Source organism: Pleurodeles waltl, chromosome 4_1 (assembly GCF_031143425.1).
Source record: "Pleurodeles waltl isolate 20211129_DDA chromosome 4_1, aPleWal1.hap1.20221129, whole genome shotgun sequence".
Classification (NCBI taxonomy): domain Eukaryota; kingdom Metazoa; phylum Chordata; class Amphibia; order Caudata; family Salamandridae; genus Pleurodeles; species Pleurodeles waltl.
In genome coordinates, this window is record NC_090442.1 from 232,853,568 (window position 1) to 232,871,660 (window position 18,093).

At 44.8% G+C, this 18,093-nt stretch overlaps 1 protein-coding gene across 2 annotated transcripts in view; it reads right to left on the minus strand.

Moving 5' to 3' along the window:
* The window catches only part of CAPRIN2 (caprin family member 2), a 743,926-nt gene that overhangs the window by 331,626 nt on the left and 394,207 nt on the right, over nucleotides 1-18,093 (minus strand). For both annotated transcript variants that reach the window (XM_069228195.1, XM_069228194.1), the window contains exon 16: nucleotides 4,766-4,924. In XM_069228195.1, the coding sequence (XP_069084296.1) occupies nucleotides 4,766-4,924 (159 nt within the window). The remainder of the gene's footprint in view (nucleotides 1-4,765; nucleotides 4,925-18,093) is intronic.

Genomic DNA, 18,093 nt, shown 5'->3' on the forward strand with positions numbered 1-18,093 from the left:
AAGAGATCCAAAAATTACTCTAAGAAATGTCGAAAAAAAATGGTGGGATCTTTGACACAGTTACCCCGACCTTTTGCCTGGTGTCTGTTTTGACTGTAGTACACTGGGTTCCTGCTAACCAGGACCCCCAGTGTATGTTTTCTCTCTCCTAAATTTTGTTTGTTAAGTAATCATACACCCCACAATTAGCCTACTGGTGTGCCCTTTAAAGTGCTTAGTATATGGTACTGGGATACCCAGGGCATTGGTACACCGATGGGCTGCAGCATGCATTCTGTCACCCACAGGAGCCCATACAAACTGTCTGCAGGCCTGCTATTTGTAGCCTGCATGAAATGGTGCATGCACCATAAGGTTTGCCTTATATTGCGTTCACTGCACTTCGTCCCTACAAGTCATCCCTTAGGTAGGCCCTTCAGCCCAGGGGTAGCATGTATAGATCTATGTGTGTTCCTTAGATCTAAGTGTGACCCTGCATGAGCAGAGGTACCCCTACAAACCCCAGACTCCATTTGCTGGACTTTGTAAGTTGGGGGAAGCCATCTTAAGGTACGTAATGGACACTGGTCATTACGAGATATCCAACTACACAATGGCTTTTCCAAACCTTTTCATGTTTGGAATCAAGCATGTTGGAATCATGCCACAACACTGACTCCAGTGCTAGTTGCATGATACTATGTACTTTGGGGGTACCTTAGAGGATTACCCCATATCTGCCTGGCCAGCCTAACAGGGTCTGCATTCACACCAGTGCTGCTGCAACCCCAGACACTGTTCTGCCCTCCTTCTACTGAGCTTAACTCTGGTAGGAGAATGCAGGACAATAGATTTCCTGTAGCTGAGCAGTGCAACTACCTCTCCTTTTAAAATAGGTGTCACTGGGCTAGGGTTGGGGTGCTTCAGAGCATCAGACTGCTTTGAAGGGCACATTTGGTATCTTCCTTACATAAAACGGTTTACTCCAGTGCAGGAACCCCCGGCTCCCGCTGTGGAGTGAAACCACACAATGGACAGGGGAGCGACCACCTGAGTGTCAAGCACCTTCAGTAGGGAGGTGTCCTTAGCTCTGCCAGATGATCACTTGATTCTGCCACTTTGGAAAAGGGATGAGCCTTGGGAGCATCTGACTGGTCAGTCCACCAGAGTAACGTCCCTGACCCCACCCTTATTATAGGTGGGTCACTGAAGTAGCTGTCCAACCCCCTTCCTGGATTACTTAAGGGCTCCCCTGAGGGTGGGACCCTAGATTGTCTGCAAGACGCTTCTGCATCCTGGACACTGGAACCACTGCTGGACTTTACTAGGAACCCAGACAAGACTGCTAATTTGTCCCCGTGCATTGCAAGGGCTCTGCAACTTGTGGCCATGCATCCTCCAGAGTCACAAGGGCTCTGCCTGCACTTGGGACTTCACGAATGAACCTCCCTCGGAGTGAAGGAGTTACTCCCCTGCATCCAAAAGGTACCTCAAAGACTACCAGCTTGTGGATCTTATTGTCCCATAGACTCTGTAAGGCTCTACAACACGGGTGATGGTCCTGTGGCTCCCTGGAGGTCGACATATTTTCCTTGCCAAATGGGAAGACTTGTCCCTCTGAGTTACTTGGATGGAACCCCTGTGCATCGCGTCTGCCTGTCACTGCCAAGGCTTGTTGGCTCTTCAGTCCAAAGACCTAGCTCCAAGACGCCCCAGCCTCCAGCATTTTGCAGTTCCAAGAGCGTTGTCCTCCTTGCAACCTCTGCAACATAGGCATTCATCTTTGCTGTGCTGCCGAGGCTACCTTGTGACTCCCTGTGCTTGCTGCCAGAAGGTCCTCCTGGGGTCTCAGACGATTCCTCCTGGCTCTCTGGCTTGCTGAGAGCTGGCCCTGATTTACCTGCAAAGTCTGAGTCCCTTTGGACCTTGCTGGTCCCAAATTCTGTATCACTTTGTGTAATGCTTATCCTGCATTCACCAAGGCTTGTTGGTGGTCCTGCTGACCACTGACCCCTCTGCGATTTGACAACGGGCATGGGACAGCTCGCGGACAGCTCCTGGGATCCCTCTGCATCACCTGGTCACCACAGCTGCCCCTCCTCAACAACCGTCCAATAGGAAAGAATCTCCTGCACGCCCTGGGTATCTCCGGGTGGTCTGGACTCTGCCCTCTTGTTTTCGGGGAAGCCTTGTCTGGAATCCATGCGTGGGTTCCACTGACCTAATCCACAGGTCACGACAGCAGTTGGACAGACGAGGTCCCCACTGACTTCAAAGCGAGGGCCTGACACTGCTTCACCCCTATTTACCTGGGGTCCCCGATATAGAAGGGCTCGAAAAATCCACTCGATCACTCACATTGGCAAGTCTTATTTGATCAGATCGAGCTATTTTTAATACTTACTTGTCCATTCCGGCGAGTTGACACTGAACAGGTGTTCAGTTGAAAAGTGGAGGGGCAATAAAAGATGCCTTTAAATCTTGGTCTTATGTCACAATTGCTCTGTGTTCACAAACTGAGGTAAAAAGTCAGTTTTTCTTACAATTAATTTTCCTTCTGACTGCAGAGTTACAGGACTTTGTAAGGTGAAATGTGTGACCTGCTGCTTAGAATTTAATATAAGGAAATAGGGTGTCAGTCATTTAAATGTTGTGTGTAGGAAAAACCTAAGTCAACTGTGCAAACATTTCAAAATATATTTCAGTTGTTGTGAAAGCCCTTTTTTATATTTGTGTGATGAAAAAAATATTTTAATAGGATGAAAACAAATCAGAATACTTTACGTGTTGATGTAAAAAGGATATGTTTTCTGAAACCCAATTTTCAAAGATTGTTAATACATTATATCATTTTATCAGTAAAGCTGCAATTTAGTGGAGATGTTCTTAGACATTTCTTGTAAAGTTACTGTGTGTAGATGACAGTACGTTACCACATCATGGTTTAGTAATCTAGTTATTAAAAGTGAGTGTTTAAACAAACTGATATACACTCCTGCCCTGATGGCAATGTTGTTAATAAACTAAAAGAAGTCCTAGGTTATGTGGGCGAGACGTCATGGTTTTGTGGGCTAGACGTCATGGGTATGTGAGCTAGATTCTTGTGATGCATGCAGCAAACTTAAGTCTACTTATACAAAAGAGATTTATTTGTATTGCAGAAATACTGACCTCACATATTTGAAAGTGCAATCATATGGGAGAAGGAAGAAAAAGGTGACTAAACTATTTGCCTAGGATCACACAATCTGAGACATGTACATTACAGTTAGGTCGAGTAGATTATTTAAGTTTCTTGATCTGCAGGTCTAGTAACATTAAGATTTTTCAAACCCTTTATAGGTACTCTGCCTCTCTGGGTATCCACAGGTGGGGACACTCTTGAACTTCTATTTGTCCCAACAGGTTTCCTCACGGTCCTCTAGAAAGCGACTTGCCTATGTTATCCTATGGGACACCCACCTTAGTAACACCTCAGCACACGGGTGCCTGGGGAATCACTACTACTTACCTTTGGTGTCTTGGTCAATCCCCAGTCCTTAGGGCCCTTACATAGTAATCCTGATTAGTTGTGACTTCTGCATCCTATTGTTTTTTATAAATGGTTTTGGCCACCCATAGGGGCATATGTTAGTTTATGCTTTTACCTGCTTGTGCTAAGTATATATCTTTGTATGTGCATATCTCCAGTTAGGAGACATATCAAAGTTAGCTTAGTGCTTATCTGAGTGAATAAATACTATTTCTTACACTTGGTGTGGTTCTTTCTGGTGTGCAACTTAGACTATTGCACTATTTGAAATTGCTTTACACCCTCCTGGATAAACCTTAGCTGCTCTCCATAGCTACCCCTTGAGAGCTTTGGTTTTCAGGAACTACTAACACTATCCTTAAGGGTTGCCTGGACTCAGTGAAGGGTGCCTCACCTACATATACTGAGCCAGCCTCCTACACGCGTGCTGAAGTGGCACCTATACAGGTGACAGCGACATCACTTCTGACTAGTACAATGATGATGTGCAGAACAGAACATAGCCATCTACTAGCACACAGGGGTGCTGCTAACGAAAAATCGTCTGGATCCAGTCTGAGGCCTGGGGAAATTAAAAAAGGTGAGGAATCTGCGACTAGATGACTATCAGATAACCATCTACACAGCACGCACTAGTGTTTGTCGCTATCTCACAAATCATTATTTAGCAGCTTTGGGGTAATGAAAGATTGCTTTTTCTTAAAGTTCTTAATTTATGCCTTTAAAGTTTGCATGCAGCTTCTTAAATCCTGTTAATAAAATTCAAAGCTCACTACTGAGCCTCCAATTATTGTAATCTGCAAGGAACGCTTCAGTGGCTAAAGCAGTAACTCAGTGCACTCCAACACTGTATGCTATAAGTAAACCCATGACCAGGCTACAGACACGCCTTTCCAACAAGCAGATTAACCACCATAGTTATCTTACCACAACTATCACCTGGAACGTGCTGTTAACACACAGGACTACAGCAGGCACTTTAACCCCTTAAAATATTTTTAAATGATTTAAAAAAAACAAAAAAAAAAAAAAAAAAAGATTAAGGAGCCGAGTTTTAAGACATACTTGCACAAGTTGGCAGGCCCAAAGTCTACAGATTGTCCCTCGTGACTTGGCTCCTGTCTATCACGCCCTTGTACTCAATTTATGGGAACCAGGAGTTTTTTTCCTACATTTTTAGAGCTGCATAAAATAAACACTAGAGATGGACTCTACCTATACACCGCTTAACATTCGTAGATGGTGTTCACTTACTGTCTGCACAGCCTGAAATGGTGCTGAAGGTATATTCCCAGAGCTGCCGTTTGCCGAGGGAGGCTGGAATGCGAGCCCTTTGGATACTGGCGACAGGGAAGAGGACGAGGGAGCCAGTGATGTCGAATTCTGTTGGTCATTTGACAGAGGAATACATGCCTGAGAAAGACAAGTTGCAAACAATCAAGTGCAAACCACATTCACCAAAAAATCTAACCAGCAGTTGTGCTTAGCTCTGACCAGAAAATTTCAATATCTGCTTCAATTATTCAGGTAAACCGAAATGTATAAACACTGTTTAAAAAAAATTATGATTCTTCACTTGGATGAGACAATGCAGCTTTTTGCTATTAGAGCAATCCATAGAACATCAGGTGAATAAATGCTCGTTACCTAAAACAAAAAAACACTTTTGTGGAAAGCAGCAATCCCCTTGCCCCCCCCCCCTCTCCCCCAAAGCACTGCTTATTACCTCAGATATCCTAAATGACACCAATTACCTCTCTAAAACTGAAAGTTCGGACCCCAGAATCCACAGGACTCAACATAGCTGTACCAAGCAGGCGTTCATTGCAAGGCCTGGCGATCCAGAGGCCCCGTGTTGAGTGTAAAAGGGCGCTGAGCTAAAGCCATTTCGGACAGTGGCCAGTTAACTCCGCTTTTAAAATTCTCATTCCTACCTGTCCAACACCAGTGGACGTGTCCTTCAACCTACCCAGCATTTTCTTGTTATACACAACGACGCACATTTGGCTTGCCAGGTCCTGAAACAAGAGTCAATTTAGTACAGCGTTCACAACTCAACACTGCAAGCTCTTGGTGTAAGTCACACATGCAAGTCCTGACTCCACAACCCATCCATCAAAGCTCACACACTCAGGATGTAGGTCCTGGTTTTCAGAGTGCTGTAGCCCCCATGGCAGGTCTCTGGAGTTCCCAATACCATTTGTAAATTCATCTGAGGCGCAGGGTCAAGAGCTGTGCATGGAAAGCTGGGGGAGAATAGCTGCATTAATAAATAAATAAAGGGCAATCAGTATTTTATGTTTACAATCCTAACCACTGTTGCCACTTCAATATGTTGGGCAATGTTCTAGGGTTTTATTTTCTTTAAAAAATATATGGCTAAGTTTATTATTTTTCTTTAAATGATCTACTTTAATGCTGGTCACAGTAAGCTTGCTGGGTGTAGCCATCACCAGTGGCTATGGGTACATGGTGAGGGCAAGCCCAGAATAATAACTGCTGCTATGTACATAAAAACAATTCTATAATGTGTAAAGGACACAAACTATTTCTCTCCCACAACTACTCCAGATCTATGGGGGAGACCAGAAATGGCTTCCTAGCCCTCCGTCCCAGACTCAAGAACTCGAACCTTCAATTCTCCTTCAGCCTAGCGAAATCTGAACTCCATGCGGAAGGGAGACAGCAAATTTACAACAACCCCATAGATTGACAGCTGTTTCTAGACGAAAGGGATGGCATTTCAATGGACACCTATTACACATCTTCTACCAGGCCCGAATCCTGAGACTTTACAGTTTGATAGCTACACTTATATCCTATACTACTTGCCTGCCTGGTTTGTCGCGTTTTGCCTTCTTGGTTGACTCCTAGGAAAAGTTCCTCTATATTCTGACCATCGGAACCCCAAACAGAGGTTAACACTGCATCACAGATTTTTAGCATGCAGCTTACTCCATGTTCTTTCAGTTTGACCATCTGGTGAGATCAGTTCTTGAAGCTCTTGTCGTGGCTCACCACCGGCTTCTGTAAATATATCCTCACACACAGGCCTTAATATCAAAGGACTGAAATCTACCTCACCCTGCCAGTCTTTTAGATTATTAGACAATACTTGGTACTCATGTTTCAACAGAACCCTTAGCCTCAGGAGGTGTTTGCCCAAACCTTACTAGGTCCACTAAACCCCTGATGCAATCTGTCTGTTTATACTGGCCTTACTCCAATGCTAATCACTGCTCCACACATCTGGTACCCAACTAGGAGTGCTGGACCCTCAGTTACTGAATTCTGCCCCAATTGTCCACATTCCTCTTACAACTAATGACACCCTTGAAGATAAACACAAGTATAGACCTTATCACTCTTTACCATGCTCCCATGCTTTGGCCAAGCGACTGACAATACAGGTCACTAGCTATTTACTGCTACGGTCCCTAATTGTGGACTCTCACCATGCTCACGTTCTATGCAAACAACGTTTTTCTTGTTTGCAGACCTACTGCTCAATAATCTGGGTTTGTTATTTTTTGTGAGGTAGCAATGGTAGGTTCCACCCTGTAGTCTTTCCCTCATATTCAATGTTTAGGGTAGGGGGGCGATGGGAAGGATTTAGGGTATGGCTTCCTTTCTCTTCTTTATATTCAGTTATATTTTGTGGTTCTTTTTTGTATTGCCTGGGTCACATTCTGTGGCTTGACAATACAGTGCTGTTATTGCCTGTTCTCTTCTCCTTGTTGACAAACTTCACCGTCTCACCCTTAGAAGGGCATCATGGACTCAACTCATACTCATGAGTCTGATACTACAGTCATTTAAATATCTTCTATGATGCTCACAACCATACTTTGCCAGTTACGCCCATCCACATCACAAACACTACCCTCAACCTCTCCTTACACAGCTCAACCATATGCATACCACCTCTACAACTTGACTAAATCCCCTTGATGCAAATCTAAAACTAATCTCTTTAAACATTAAGAGTCTGAACCACCCAGTTAAACGCACGCAAATTGAAAACTAGCTTTATAAGTTCACAGCATCATTTGGGAAGTCCTGAATAAGCAATGTCCTTTGTTTCCCTGCCAACAATAAAAAGGGAGATGTGGTTATGCTGATCACTAAAAACTCAGGCCTCTCTATCAACTCATTATAGATGATATAGGAAGGTGGATCATGTCAAACATCTCCAAAACTTCAAACTCCTTCCAGATGCTCAATGTGTATGGTCCAAACATAGATGACCTGGAATTTTGGGATTCCCTGTCCACCTCTCTAAGCTAAAACCCTACTAATGGCTGAATTAAGGGAGAGGACTTCAATCTACCATTAGATAGGACCACTGATAGAAAATCCAGATCTCCACTACAACCCTCTACGACACAAACATTGCTTCTCAAACTCTGCTCCAAGTTAAGCCTCCGTGAATCCTGGAGATTGCAACACTCAGACAACAGGGATTATACTTTTTCTCCAACCCACACACATCCTCCTCCAGGATTGATTACCTATTGCTATCTAAGGCACACATACACCTAATAGACCAGACAGACATTCTAGCAAGACTAGTTTCCGACCACTCTGCCGGTAACCTTACTCTCACAGGCACAAATACAAGACCACCTTGCGAAATTTGGAGAATCCATGACAAATCAATTACAGACGCTACTTCTAGGGATAGTATTGAAAAGACCATACTAAATTACAGCAAAGAAAATTTACCCTCAGATACTTCTCCCGCCACCCACTGGCACGCTCTCAAAGCTATTGTCAGGGGTGTCTTAATTGAAATATAAGCAAATCTAAATAATCCCACAAAGATCTGTTACAACTGGAAGGAGATCAAATCCCTAGAGGCTGCCCACATCTCAAACCCGGATCCCCACACTCTCTCCACCCTTACGAAGAAAAAATAAGAATACAACAGAATCCTTAGTTACAGAGCTGGGGTCTGGATCCGCAAATATTAAAGCCCAAGACTATGCAAGGCAAACAAAACTGGTAATATTCTGACGTCATGTCTGAAACAGAGTGACAGTGGTAACACTTCACTTAGGGAGAAGACAAATGTCACCCACACAACCCCCCCCTTACCCCCCCCCCCACATTTCAGACATCCTCAGTGACTTAATCACTATATAAAGACTACGGTAAGTGAAGTGTTTATTTAGCTAAACCTATCATCACAGACCAAGAGAAAATGTCCCTTAGCTCTTATAATGATGGAGGAAATGGCAGTAGACATCAAATCCCTCAAAAACACAAGGCCCAGGCCCTGATGGATTCACAGCCAACTTTCATAAACCATGCGCCTTCACCCTCAGTCTAGTACTTCCTAATCTCTTTCACTACTTCTCAGAATCGGGTGTGACTGCATGCACGGCTAGTGTGGCCACTATTGCGGCCATCCCAAAGGAGGGTTAGGACCAAACCCTGGAGAAAAGTTACAGGCCTATCTCCTTAATCTTGGATTAAAAAATCCATGCCAAATTCCTCTGTAGGACACTACAGTCACTGTTACCAAGCCTGAATTACCATATGCAGATGGGGGTCATGAAGAATAGATCTAATGACAACACTCGGCTCCTATGCCACGTCAAGAGCCAAAACAACAAACTAACATATTTGCTGTTACCCTAAATGGTGAAAAAGCATTCGATAAGGTCTCCTGGACATTCCTGCATGAGACAACTGAAGTTTAACTAGGTGAAGCTTTTACTAAAATGGTCATGGCCCTCTAAAGTGGTCTCTCTGCCAAGGTAAGATCCGGTAGCCTACTGTCCTCTGCTTTTAACTTTGAAAGAGGCCCTAGGCAAGTTTTTCCACCTTTCTCACACCCTACTCATTCTAATTCTAGAGCCTTTACTCCATAACATCTGATCTAATTCCTCCATCACAGGAGTGTCCTTTAACAAAACCATAGTGAAGGTGGCTGCCTTTGCCGACAATATATTAATCATGACTGATAATGCTGCCCAGTCAATACCCTCTTTACTCCGGACAACAGATGAATATGCTGCGGTGAAGGGATAGAAGCTTAATAAATACATCTGAAAATCAAGGCCCTGAACAATCCTTGCACCAACAATCTTTCCAAAATAGGGTCCCTCCTTGTTAAAATATTCTTGTCTAGAATTAATCTCTAACCTACAGGAGTCGCTTCACCACAATGAAAATGTAATGCTAATGGAGAACAAATTCCTCACTTGGGGTTGCACTGCAAGTATCAAGAGGACGGTCACCCCTATAGTTAATTACCTCATAAGTATGCTGCCCCTTGTTTTATCCGATGACTTCCACCAAAAACTAGAGAAGTTAACAAAATGTATATGGCAGAATAAACGCCCGAGAATCCTCATTAGAAATCTTCGCCTTCCTGTAGAGCTAGAGGGTCAACCTCACGAACGTCAAAAACTACCAAACTGCTTTCTTAGCTAAGCAAAAACTAAAGCAGTTATTGTGGGGTTTACTTTTCTCCTTTTCCGTTATCTTTATAATCTATAGACTATCAATCCTGTACAACAGAATTGTCTGTTGTACCCACGTATTTCAACATGTATGTACGTTACTGTCTTTTGCAAATATTAAAAATCTTTGAAATAAAGAAAAAAAAGCATATTATCACTCATAAGCAAGCACATGCCAGTACTTAACTACTCTCTAGCATTTGGAAATTTTCACCAGCCCCATCTATTAGCAAAAGGTAAAATATTTATGTGCAGCCGCTCTAATCCGAAACCAGTTCCTCTCTCTGGACAGTTCAGTCCTATTTAAAAGGGAATGGACCATTTCTGCCCACCATGCAATATCTTCAGACTCATTCTCGGGAAATCTAACATCCTTGATAATCTTTCCTCAGCCAATATCCATTCCTTAAGCTATATTTCCGCCAGATAACACTTGAATGCTACTTCGTTAGCCTACAATAGCTATGTGTCTTTCCCCCAAACACCAACCCCAATTCAACAAATATATGGCATTGTAAATTTTTTTTTTTGCATATGTAACAGAACTGACAATCAAATCATCATAATCTACTTTCTGCAACTCTTTAGCAAGTGCACAACTACATAAGTAAGATAGTAAACTATACTTGTTCTGCACATCTTAATTTGCTATTACATGTGGCATTCTAAGAAGTCTACTACATTGACCACTGGCACACTCCACCTTATAGGTAAATGCCTGCCAACGCATAAACATCCTTCTATTACTTGCACATTTTGAATTGATTTGATCTGAGTAGCAATTAAGTCAGAGGATTGGCATTATTTCAGAGCTTGAATTCTATCCCCCAAAAATATAGGAAAACGCTCAACTGCCAGGCACAAGGTAATGTCTCACGTGCAACTGGAATTCTTTTAATCTGTGGGGATAATTATTGCAGTGCAAAAGGTATCGCTACCTGTGCTGAATGGGGAATCAAATCCGTGAAAAGCCAGTGCTTCACAAATAGCCATTTTTACTTCCCCAAAAGACCTTTACCATTCCTGACCCATTTGATTTTTATTTATATAGCTGCCTCAGGTAGGTCTCATCAGTAAATCTTTGAACCAATTTAAAGGAAAATTCTCAATAGTGTGATGCTCCTTTCTTGCTTTTACTCCTCAAAAGTATATGGTCTTGGAAGCAACTCAGCCCTTGGACACTACCATATAATTCAGGCAGGAGCCTCTAGGAGTGGTTGCCTGAGGTCTGCAAAACCTCAGGGGGTCCGCAACTGCTTAAAAACTAAATATAAACAGATCAGGTACCCAGCTTTCAGTAATGACTCACAGGGAGGTCCCCGGATCCCAGTAATGATGAAGTGGGGGTCCACAGAAGTCAAAAGGTTGTGAATCACTGCTCTAGAGCAATGCTGCTGCTGAAGGTCAGCAGAATAAATTTCTCAAATTGTTAACAACCAGATGTGGGTGATAAAAGCAGTGAGATTCATGTGTAAGGTTGTAGAGTCATCTGATAAAGACAAGTCAAGAATAAAAAAAATTAAAAAAACATTCACCTCCTTTATCATGACAACCATCTGACCATTGTTAGTAAGCAAAGTAATCTAGTACATAAATAGTAAATTACCTCATGGCAATATACAGCCTAAAGCAGCAGCTGGGCTTCGTCCAACTACCAGGTGAGCCATACACTCCAATTATTCCACAAGTTTAAATATTCCAAGATTAAGAAGTTTTTTTGTATTAAATTCAGCATCCACTTCCTCTTACCATCAGTGGGACACTCTTAACATCATGTTTCACAAGTACAATAAGGTGTTCTTAACCCTTCCGTTTCCTAATACTGCAAACAAAGGAAATTTATATATGGCCAGTTCTCAGGCCCTTATTGTCCAGCATCTTGAATAACAATGTAATAAGGAATCAACAAACATATATGGTTAACAGGATGCATGTGTTTATTCCTGTTACTCTTCCTAATTTAGGTTCAAAAACCACCAACTGTTTCATACTGATTATGTGTTCATCTCCTTTAGGTTACACCTGACACTATTTATCACCTGATTCTATGCAGGGCATTTCTTATTGTGGCCTAAAGTTTTGTTGCTATCAACATATCTGGCACATTGCTTCTCACTTTAAGTTTTGCAAGTAAGCTTTGTAAGTTATTCAGCGGCGGCTGCCCCAGATATCAAGGGGAGCGGCGTGGGTGGGGGGAAGATGGTGGGGCACATGGGAATACATTAAAAAATATATATATAAATAAATAAAAATGCAAACATTAACACCCTGCTCGTCACCACCCTCTCCTGGCATTCGTTGGGACACCAAGAGAGGCTCCCCAGAAATCCTGGTGCTGCTTACACGCTAAACATAGCATGTAAGCAGTGTCAGGATTGGTCTGAGTGACAGTAACTGCCGCTCAGACAACCCTTGGGCCTGTGCAGTTTCTTCAGTCTGAATGTAAACGTAAGTGCGCATGTGTGTTTGGAAGGCTGTCTTAGGCTGTCCAAACACACATGCGCACTTAGTTTACTCAATTGCTCATCCCCCCCTCCCTGCACCTGCTGGCTGAGCCAGCAGCAGAAAAATAAAATGACTCAAAATTATTATTATTATTTTTTTTCCTGCTGCTGGCTCTTAGCCAGTGAGGCGACGCTCCTTCGCCATTGCGGAGAAGCCACCCCTGAAGTTATTACCCCAATACTTAGTTATATAGTTATTGGCAATACTTTTCACTGGCCAGTCCAAATTTGGCAGTCAAAATGGCTTTCTTAGGAGCATACTTGTTCAGATCCCCAACCTCTAGTGTAAGAAGTATTGCCACGTGTTTCCACAAGCCTGCCCCCCCCATTGCTCTTCAGGAACCCCATGAGTCCTTAGTGCAACGTCATAGGCAGTAAACCACTTATCAATGTCACCGCCCACCACATAACTTGGCACCACATCCTTAGGTATACAAACCTTTTCTCCAGCAGGTCCTGTATGTAGGCTGCCACCATCACTGCTGGACTCAGTCTGCCTAGACTTGATCTCCAGCTCTTTCAGACTGTTTATGAGCCAAGATCAGTTTTTCAGCCAAGCCCCTTTCAGCCTCTGCTTGCCTCTCAGCTCTCCTCTGCCTCTATTTTTAACTTTGCCAACTGTCGTTCAAATTCTCTTTCCTCTGCGGTTGTGCCATGATGGGAGACACTGCTACTAGGTCTTGCAGGAGGAACGAAATCAGGGTGTCACCCCTCCACTACTGCTGGTAAATCCTCTGGCGAGCCATCCACTTGCTCTCCCAACTAAACATGCTCTTGTGAGCAGGGCTTCTGCCCAGGCCCTGAGCACCTTTTGCTGCTACTCCTTCCTGGAAGCTCCACAGGTAGGTACCCCCATCCCTTTGCAGAAACCCTTCAGCTGGTTAACAGTATATGTCTCCAGCTTGGCTAGGTCAGACTCTCCAGCTCCCCTTGCAGACCCAGCCAGACACATGTTGTACAGGATTTAGATTAGAAAATATAAAGCAGGGAAATTTGTAGCAAAGAAACAAAAAACAAATAAAAAATGTTTTACAGTGGTTGGGTACTGTACATGTAGCTATTGTATGACAATGCACAAACACAAGCCCTATCCTCACCGCTGATCACCAGTGTTAGAAATGGGGTCTCTAGTTGGCAGAGATATACACCCTTGTCCAAGTAGGGACCACAATCCTAGTCAGGGTAAGTCACAATCCAAATTATGCTGTGCCCACCCTTTGGTATATTTGTGCAATAAATCATACCGTAACAGTGAAAACACCACAGACACCACACAGGTTTAGAAAACTGAATATTTATCTGAATAAAATACTGTTGAAACTATGAAAATCCAATGTACACAAGCAAAGTTATGAATTTTTAAAGATTAAATCCAACTAAAGCTCTTAGAAAACACAATAGCTCCAATTAGGGCTATCACAGCATCATTGACTGAGTCGTTCCCGACAATCTGACACCGCCGGTGCCAGTCACTGAGTCACAGACTCCCAGGATGCAGGGGTACCACTGGACATCGGTAATATTTATCGGGTCCGGTTGCATCACGGACGTCCTCTGGATTCAGGTGTCACCGTGTTGGCCAGGAGGGGACAACCCAGGATGGACTTGGTCAGAATTGCCTGGGGATCTTCTTTGGACCACTGGTCCACCTGGACTCAGGCCGTGGGTGTCAGATGCAGTGGACAGGGCTCACGGATCCGGGGTGGTTTTGGAATCATTTTGGAAGGTGTCTTCCGGACAGGACCGCTGTCCTTGGTAGTTCTTGGTCCTCTGGTGGGCAGGCAGTCCTCTGGGAGTTTATAGAAGTCACTGGTCCTGCAGGATGCGTCATCTTTTTGTAGCAGAAGTCTTGCAGCCACAAACAGGCTAGTACAGCTGGGGCCAATTCAGTTGTCCCTTTCTTGAGGTCGCCAGGAATCTGGTGAGTAAAGGTAAGGGGTGCCCCTAAATATTAGATTTAGGGGCGTTACAGGGGTCAAAGGGCAGTAGCCAATGGCTACTGTCCCCGATGGTGGCTACACCCTTCCTATGCCCACTTCATTTGGGGAGGGAGCACATTCCTATCCCCATTGGTCTCTCCTCCAAAACAAGATGGAGGATTCTGCAAGGAGGGGGTCATTACAGCTCTGGACACTTTAGGGGTGGTCCTAGCTGCAGAGGTCACTCCTTGTTTGACCTATTCTTTCCACCGGACCTGCTGCGAAAAGTGGGGCACATTCCAGGGGGCATACATCTCTACTAGCTGGAGTACCCAAGGGCACTTTAACATGAGACCTGAGCCTTTGAGGCTCACTGCCAAGTGTTGCAATACCTGCGGGGGTGGGGGGGGTGAGGTGTTAAGCACCTCCACCCAGAGTAGGCTTTGTTTCTGATCCACAGAGACCACAAAGGTTCCCACCCCATGGGGTCAGAAACTTGCCTGTTAGTGGCATGCTGACAGACTAGTCAGCCCTGCACTAAAGGTTTGGGTAAAATACAGGAGGCATCTGTAAGAAGCCCCCTGTGTGCATTTTACAATAAATTCAACACTGGCATCAGTGTGGTTTTATTGTGCTGAGAATTTGGATATCCAACTTCCCAGTCTTCAGTGAAGTTATCATGAAGCTGTGGAGTTTGTAATTAGACTCCCAAGCCGATGTACTTAATATGGCCACACTGCACTTACAGAGTCTAAGAATGGACTTAGATACTGTAGGAACATATTGCTCATTCAGCTATGCCCTCACCTGTGGGCACCCTGCCTTAGGACTGTAAGGCCTGTTAAGAGGGGTGACCTACCTATGCCACAGGCAGAGAGGTTTGTGGATATGGCATCCTGGAAGGGATGCCTTCACAACGTTACCTTTTTCTTCCCACCCACACACAATCTGCAATGGTAGTGTGAAAGTGTTTGGGGAGAGGTCCCTTAAGGTGGCAAAATACATGCTGCAGCCCTTAGGGACCCTCCCTGACCACAGAGCCCTTGGTACTAGTGAAACCTTTTACAAGGGACTTAGTTGTGTGCCAAATTTAGAAACAATGGTACAGTTTAGGGAAAAAAACACTGTTGCCGGGCCCTGGTTAGCAGGATCCCAGCACACAGTGAAGTTAGCATCAATACCAGGCAAAAAAACTGTGTGTGTGGGGGGGGGGGGAGTGGGGGGAGGCGGGGGGGTTGGTAACCATGCCAAACAGGCACTTTCCTACACCACATGCATTTCTTCAATCCAGAAAGGTCATAAATTTCACCTATCTTTCTTGACAGAATGCCCTGCAAAAGAGTAAAGTAGAATTGTTTTTTCATGTTTAAGAGATGTAACTATTGAATTTTGCAACTCTAAGATCTAACCATTCTGCATGGTCATGCCTCTCCTAGTACAAAACAGTACCCCATGTGGTGGGCCACTCAAAACAGGGAGAGGCTGAAAACACAACCATGTTAACCCCTTCTGTGCCACAGACGTAATGGTTACGTCCTGCGGCACAATGCTCCTGTGCCGAGGACGTAACCATTACGTCCTTGGCATGGAGCCCGGAGACCTTCCCCTTCCACCCCAACCCCCCCTCCACCCTCCCAATCACCCGTAATGACGCCAGCGTGTGATCGCACGCTGACATCATTACCCACTGTCGGTCGCACTGGAAGCCATTGGCTTCCAGTGCGACGAAGGGAGAAACAGGTGAGTTTCCTTTCCAGCAGGTGGGGGGTTTGGGCCAAAGAGGCACCGGGGAAATGAAAGGCTTTTCCTTTCCCCCGGTGCCTGAGCATTCCTGCTGCCCGATCGCATTGTGATCGGGCAGCAGGAATGCCCACTAGACGCCAGGGATTTGTTTGTTTTGTTTTTTGTTTTCTGTGCAGTTTTCTACAGTGATGTGGGTGTCGGGAGCGATCCCTTGGGCAAGGGTCGCTCCCATTTGGGGGCATGTTTCAATGGCCATTTCTGCCCCCAAGGGGGGCAGAAGCCACTAGACGCCAGGGATTAATTTTTTTTATTTACTCTACAGTGATGTGGGTGTCGGGAGCGATCCCTTGGGCAAGGGTCGCTCCCATCTGGGGGCATGTTTCAATGGCCATTTCTGCCCCCAAGGGGGGCACAAGCCACTAGACGCCAGGGATTAATTTTTTTTATTTACTCTACAGTGATGTGGGTGTCGGGAGCGATCCCTTGGGCAAGGGTCGCTCCCATCTGGGGGCATGTTTCAATGGCCATTTCTGCCCCCAAGGGGGGCACAAGCCACTTAGACGCCAGGGATTTTTTATTTACTCTATAGGGATTTGTATGTGGGGAGCGGCCCCTTGGGCAAGGGTCGCTCCCATTTGGGGGCATGTTTGAATGGCCATTTCTGGGAGAGGGAGAGAGAGAGTGTGTGTGTGTGTGTGTGTGTGTGTGTGTGTGTGTGTGTGTGTTAGTGGAGGGGGGGCAATCCCTTGGGCAAGGGTCGCCCCCCTTTGGAGGCACGTGTACCAAGGCAATTTCTGCCCCCCTTTGGGACAGATCGGCCTATTATTTTTAAGGCTCATCTGCCCCCAAGGGGGGCAGAAACCACTAGAACGCCAGGGATTTTTTTTAAATGTTTATTTATGTGGGGAGGCGTCCCTTGGTCAAGGGGCACCCCCCCAACGGGGGCATTGAAATGTTGGCCATTTCTGCCCCCCTTGGGGGCAGATGGGCCTATTTGTTTAGGCCCATCTGCCCCCAATGGGGGGCAGAAGCCACGTAGGCACCAGGGATAGTGTGTGTGTGGTTTGTTTTTTTGTTTGGGGTAGGCCCTTGGGCAAGGGTCGCTCACCCTGGGGACACACTACTAAAGGTATTTTCTGCCCTTCTTGGGGCAGATAGGCCTATTTTTTTAGTAGGCCCATCTGCCCCTATGGCAGAATCCACTTAGGCACCAATTTCTAAATGCTTGATGGTGGGATGTTTGTCAACTGACGAAGTATTTGTGATAATTTTTTCCTCTTTTTTGTTCTAGTTCAAAGTTTTTGCTTTCTTTGCTTTGGCTCCTTGCGGTTTTGGCGGTGGTTGACCTGCGGTTTGCATAGTTGCATGTTTTAGGTAAGTAAAAACAATTTACTCCAAAAGGAGTATTGTTGCCATGCATGAATGACATGTTTGCAGGTGGTGTACTAAATGCAGGTTTGTGTGAAATTGTCCTTAGATTTGTGCACAATGATATTTATGTTGTCTTATTTCTAATGTGCTTTTCTTTCTTTTTTTAGTGGGATATCATTGGTGATTGCTGTGTCTGTGCAGAGTAGTTGCTGGTGATTCAAGCTTTTTCAGGCAAGTGAGCGGTATAGTTTGAGTTTATAACTCTTACTAATAAAGCTACACTTTATACTTATCTTACAGAGTGCTGGTTGTTGGTGGTGCATTCGTCCAGCTAATTTTTGTAGGAAAGATCATGGTTAGCCGCAGGATGACCGCTCAAGCAGGTGATTGGTATGCTTTTTGAGTCATTTTCTGATCATGATTATGAGACGGACTCTGCATCTGAGGCAGAGGAGGAAGTGAGGGATTCTGGCAGTAAAGTTTCTGCCGGAGAGGAATCTTCTGATGAGGAAGCCACACTCAGTGCAGATGAAGGGCATGTTTCAGAGGAGGACACTGATGTGCCATTAGTGCAG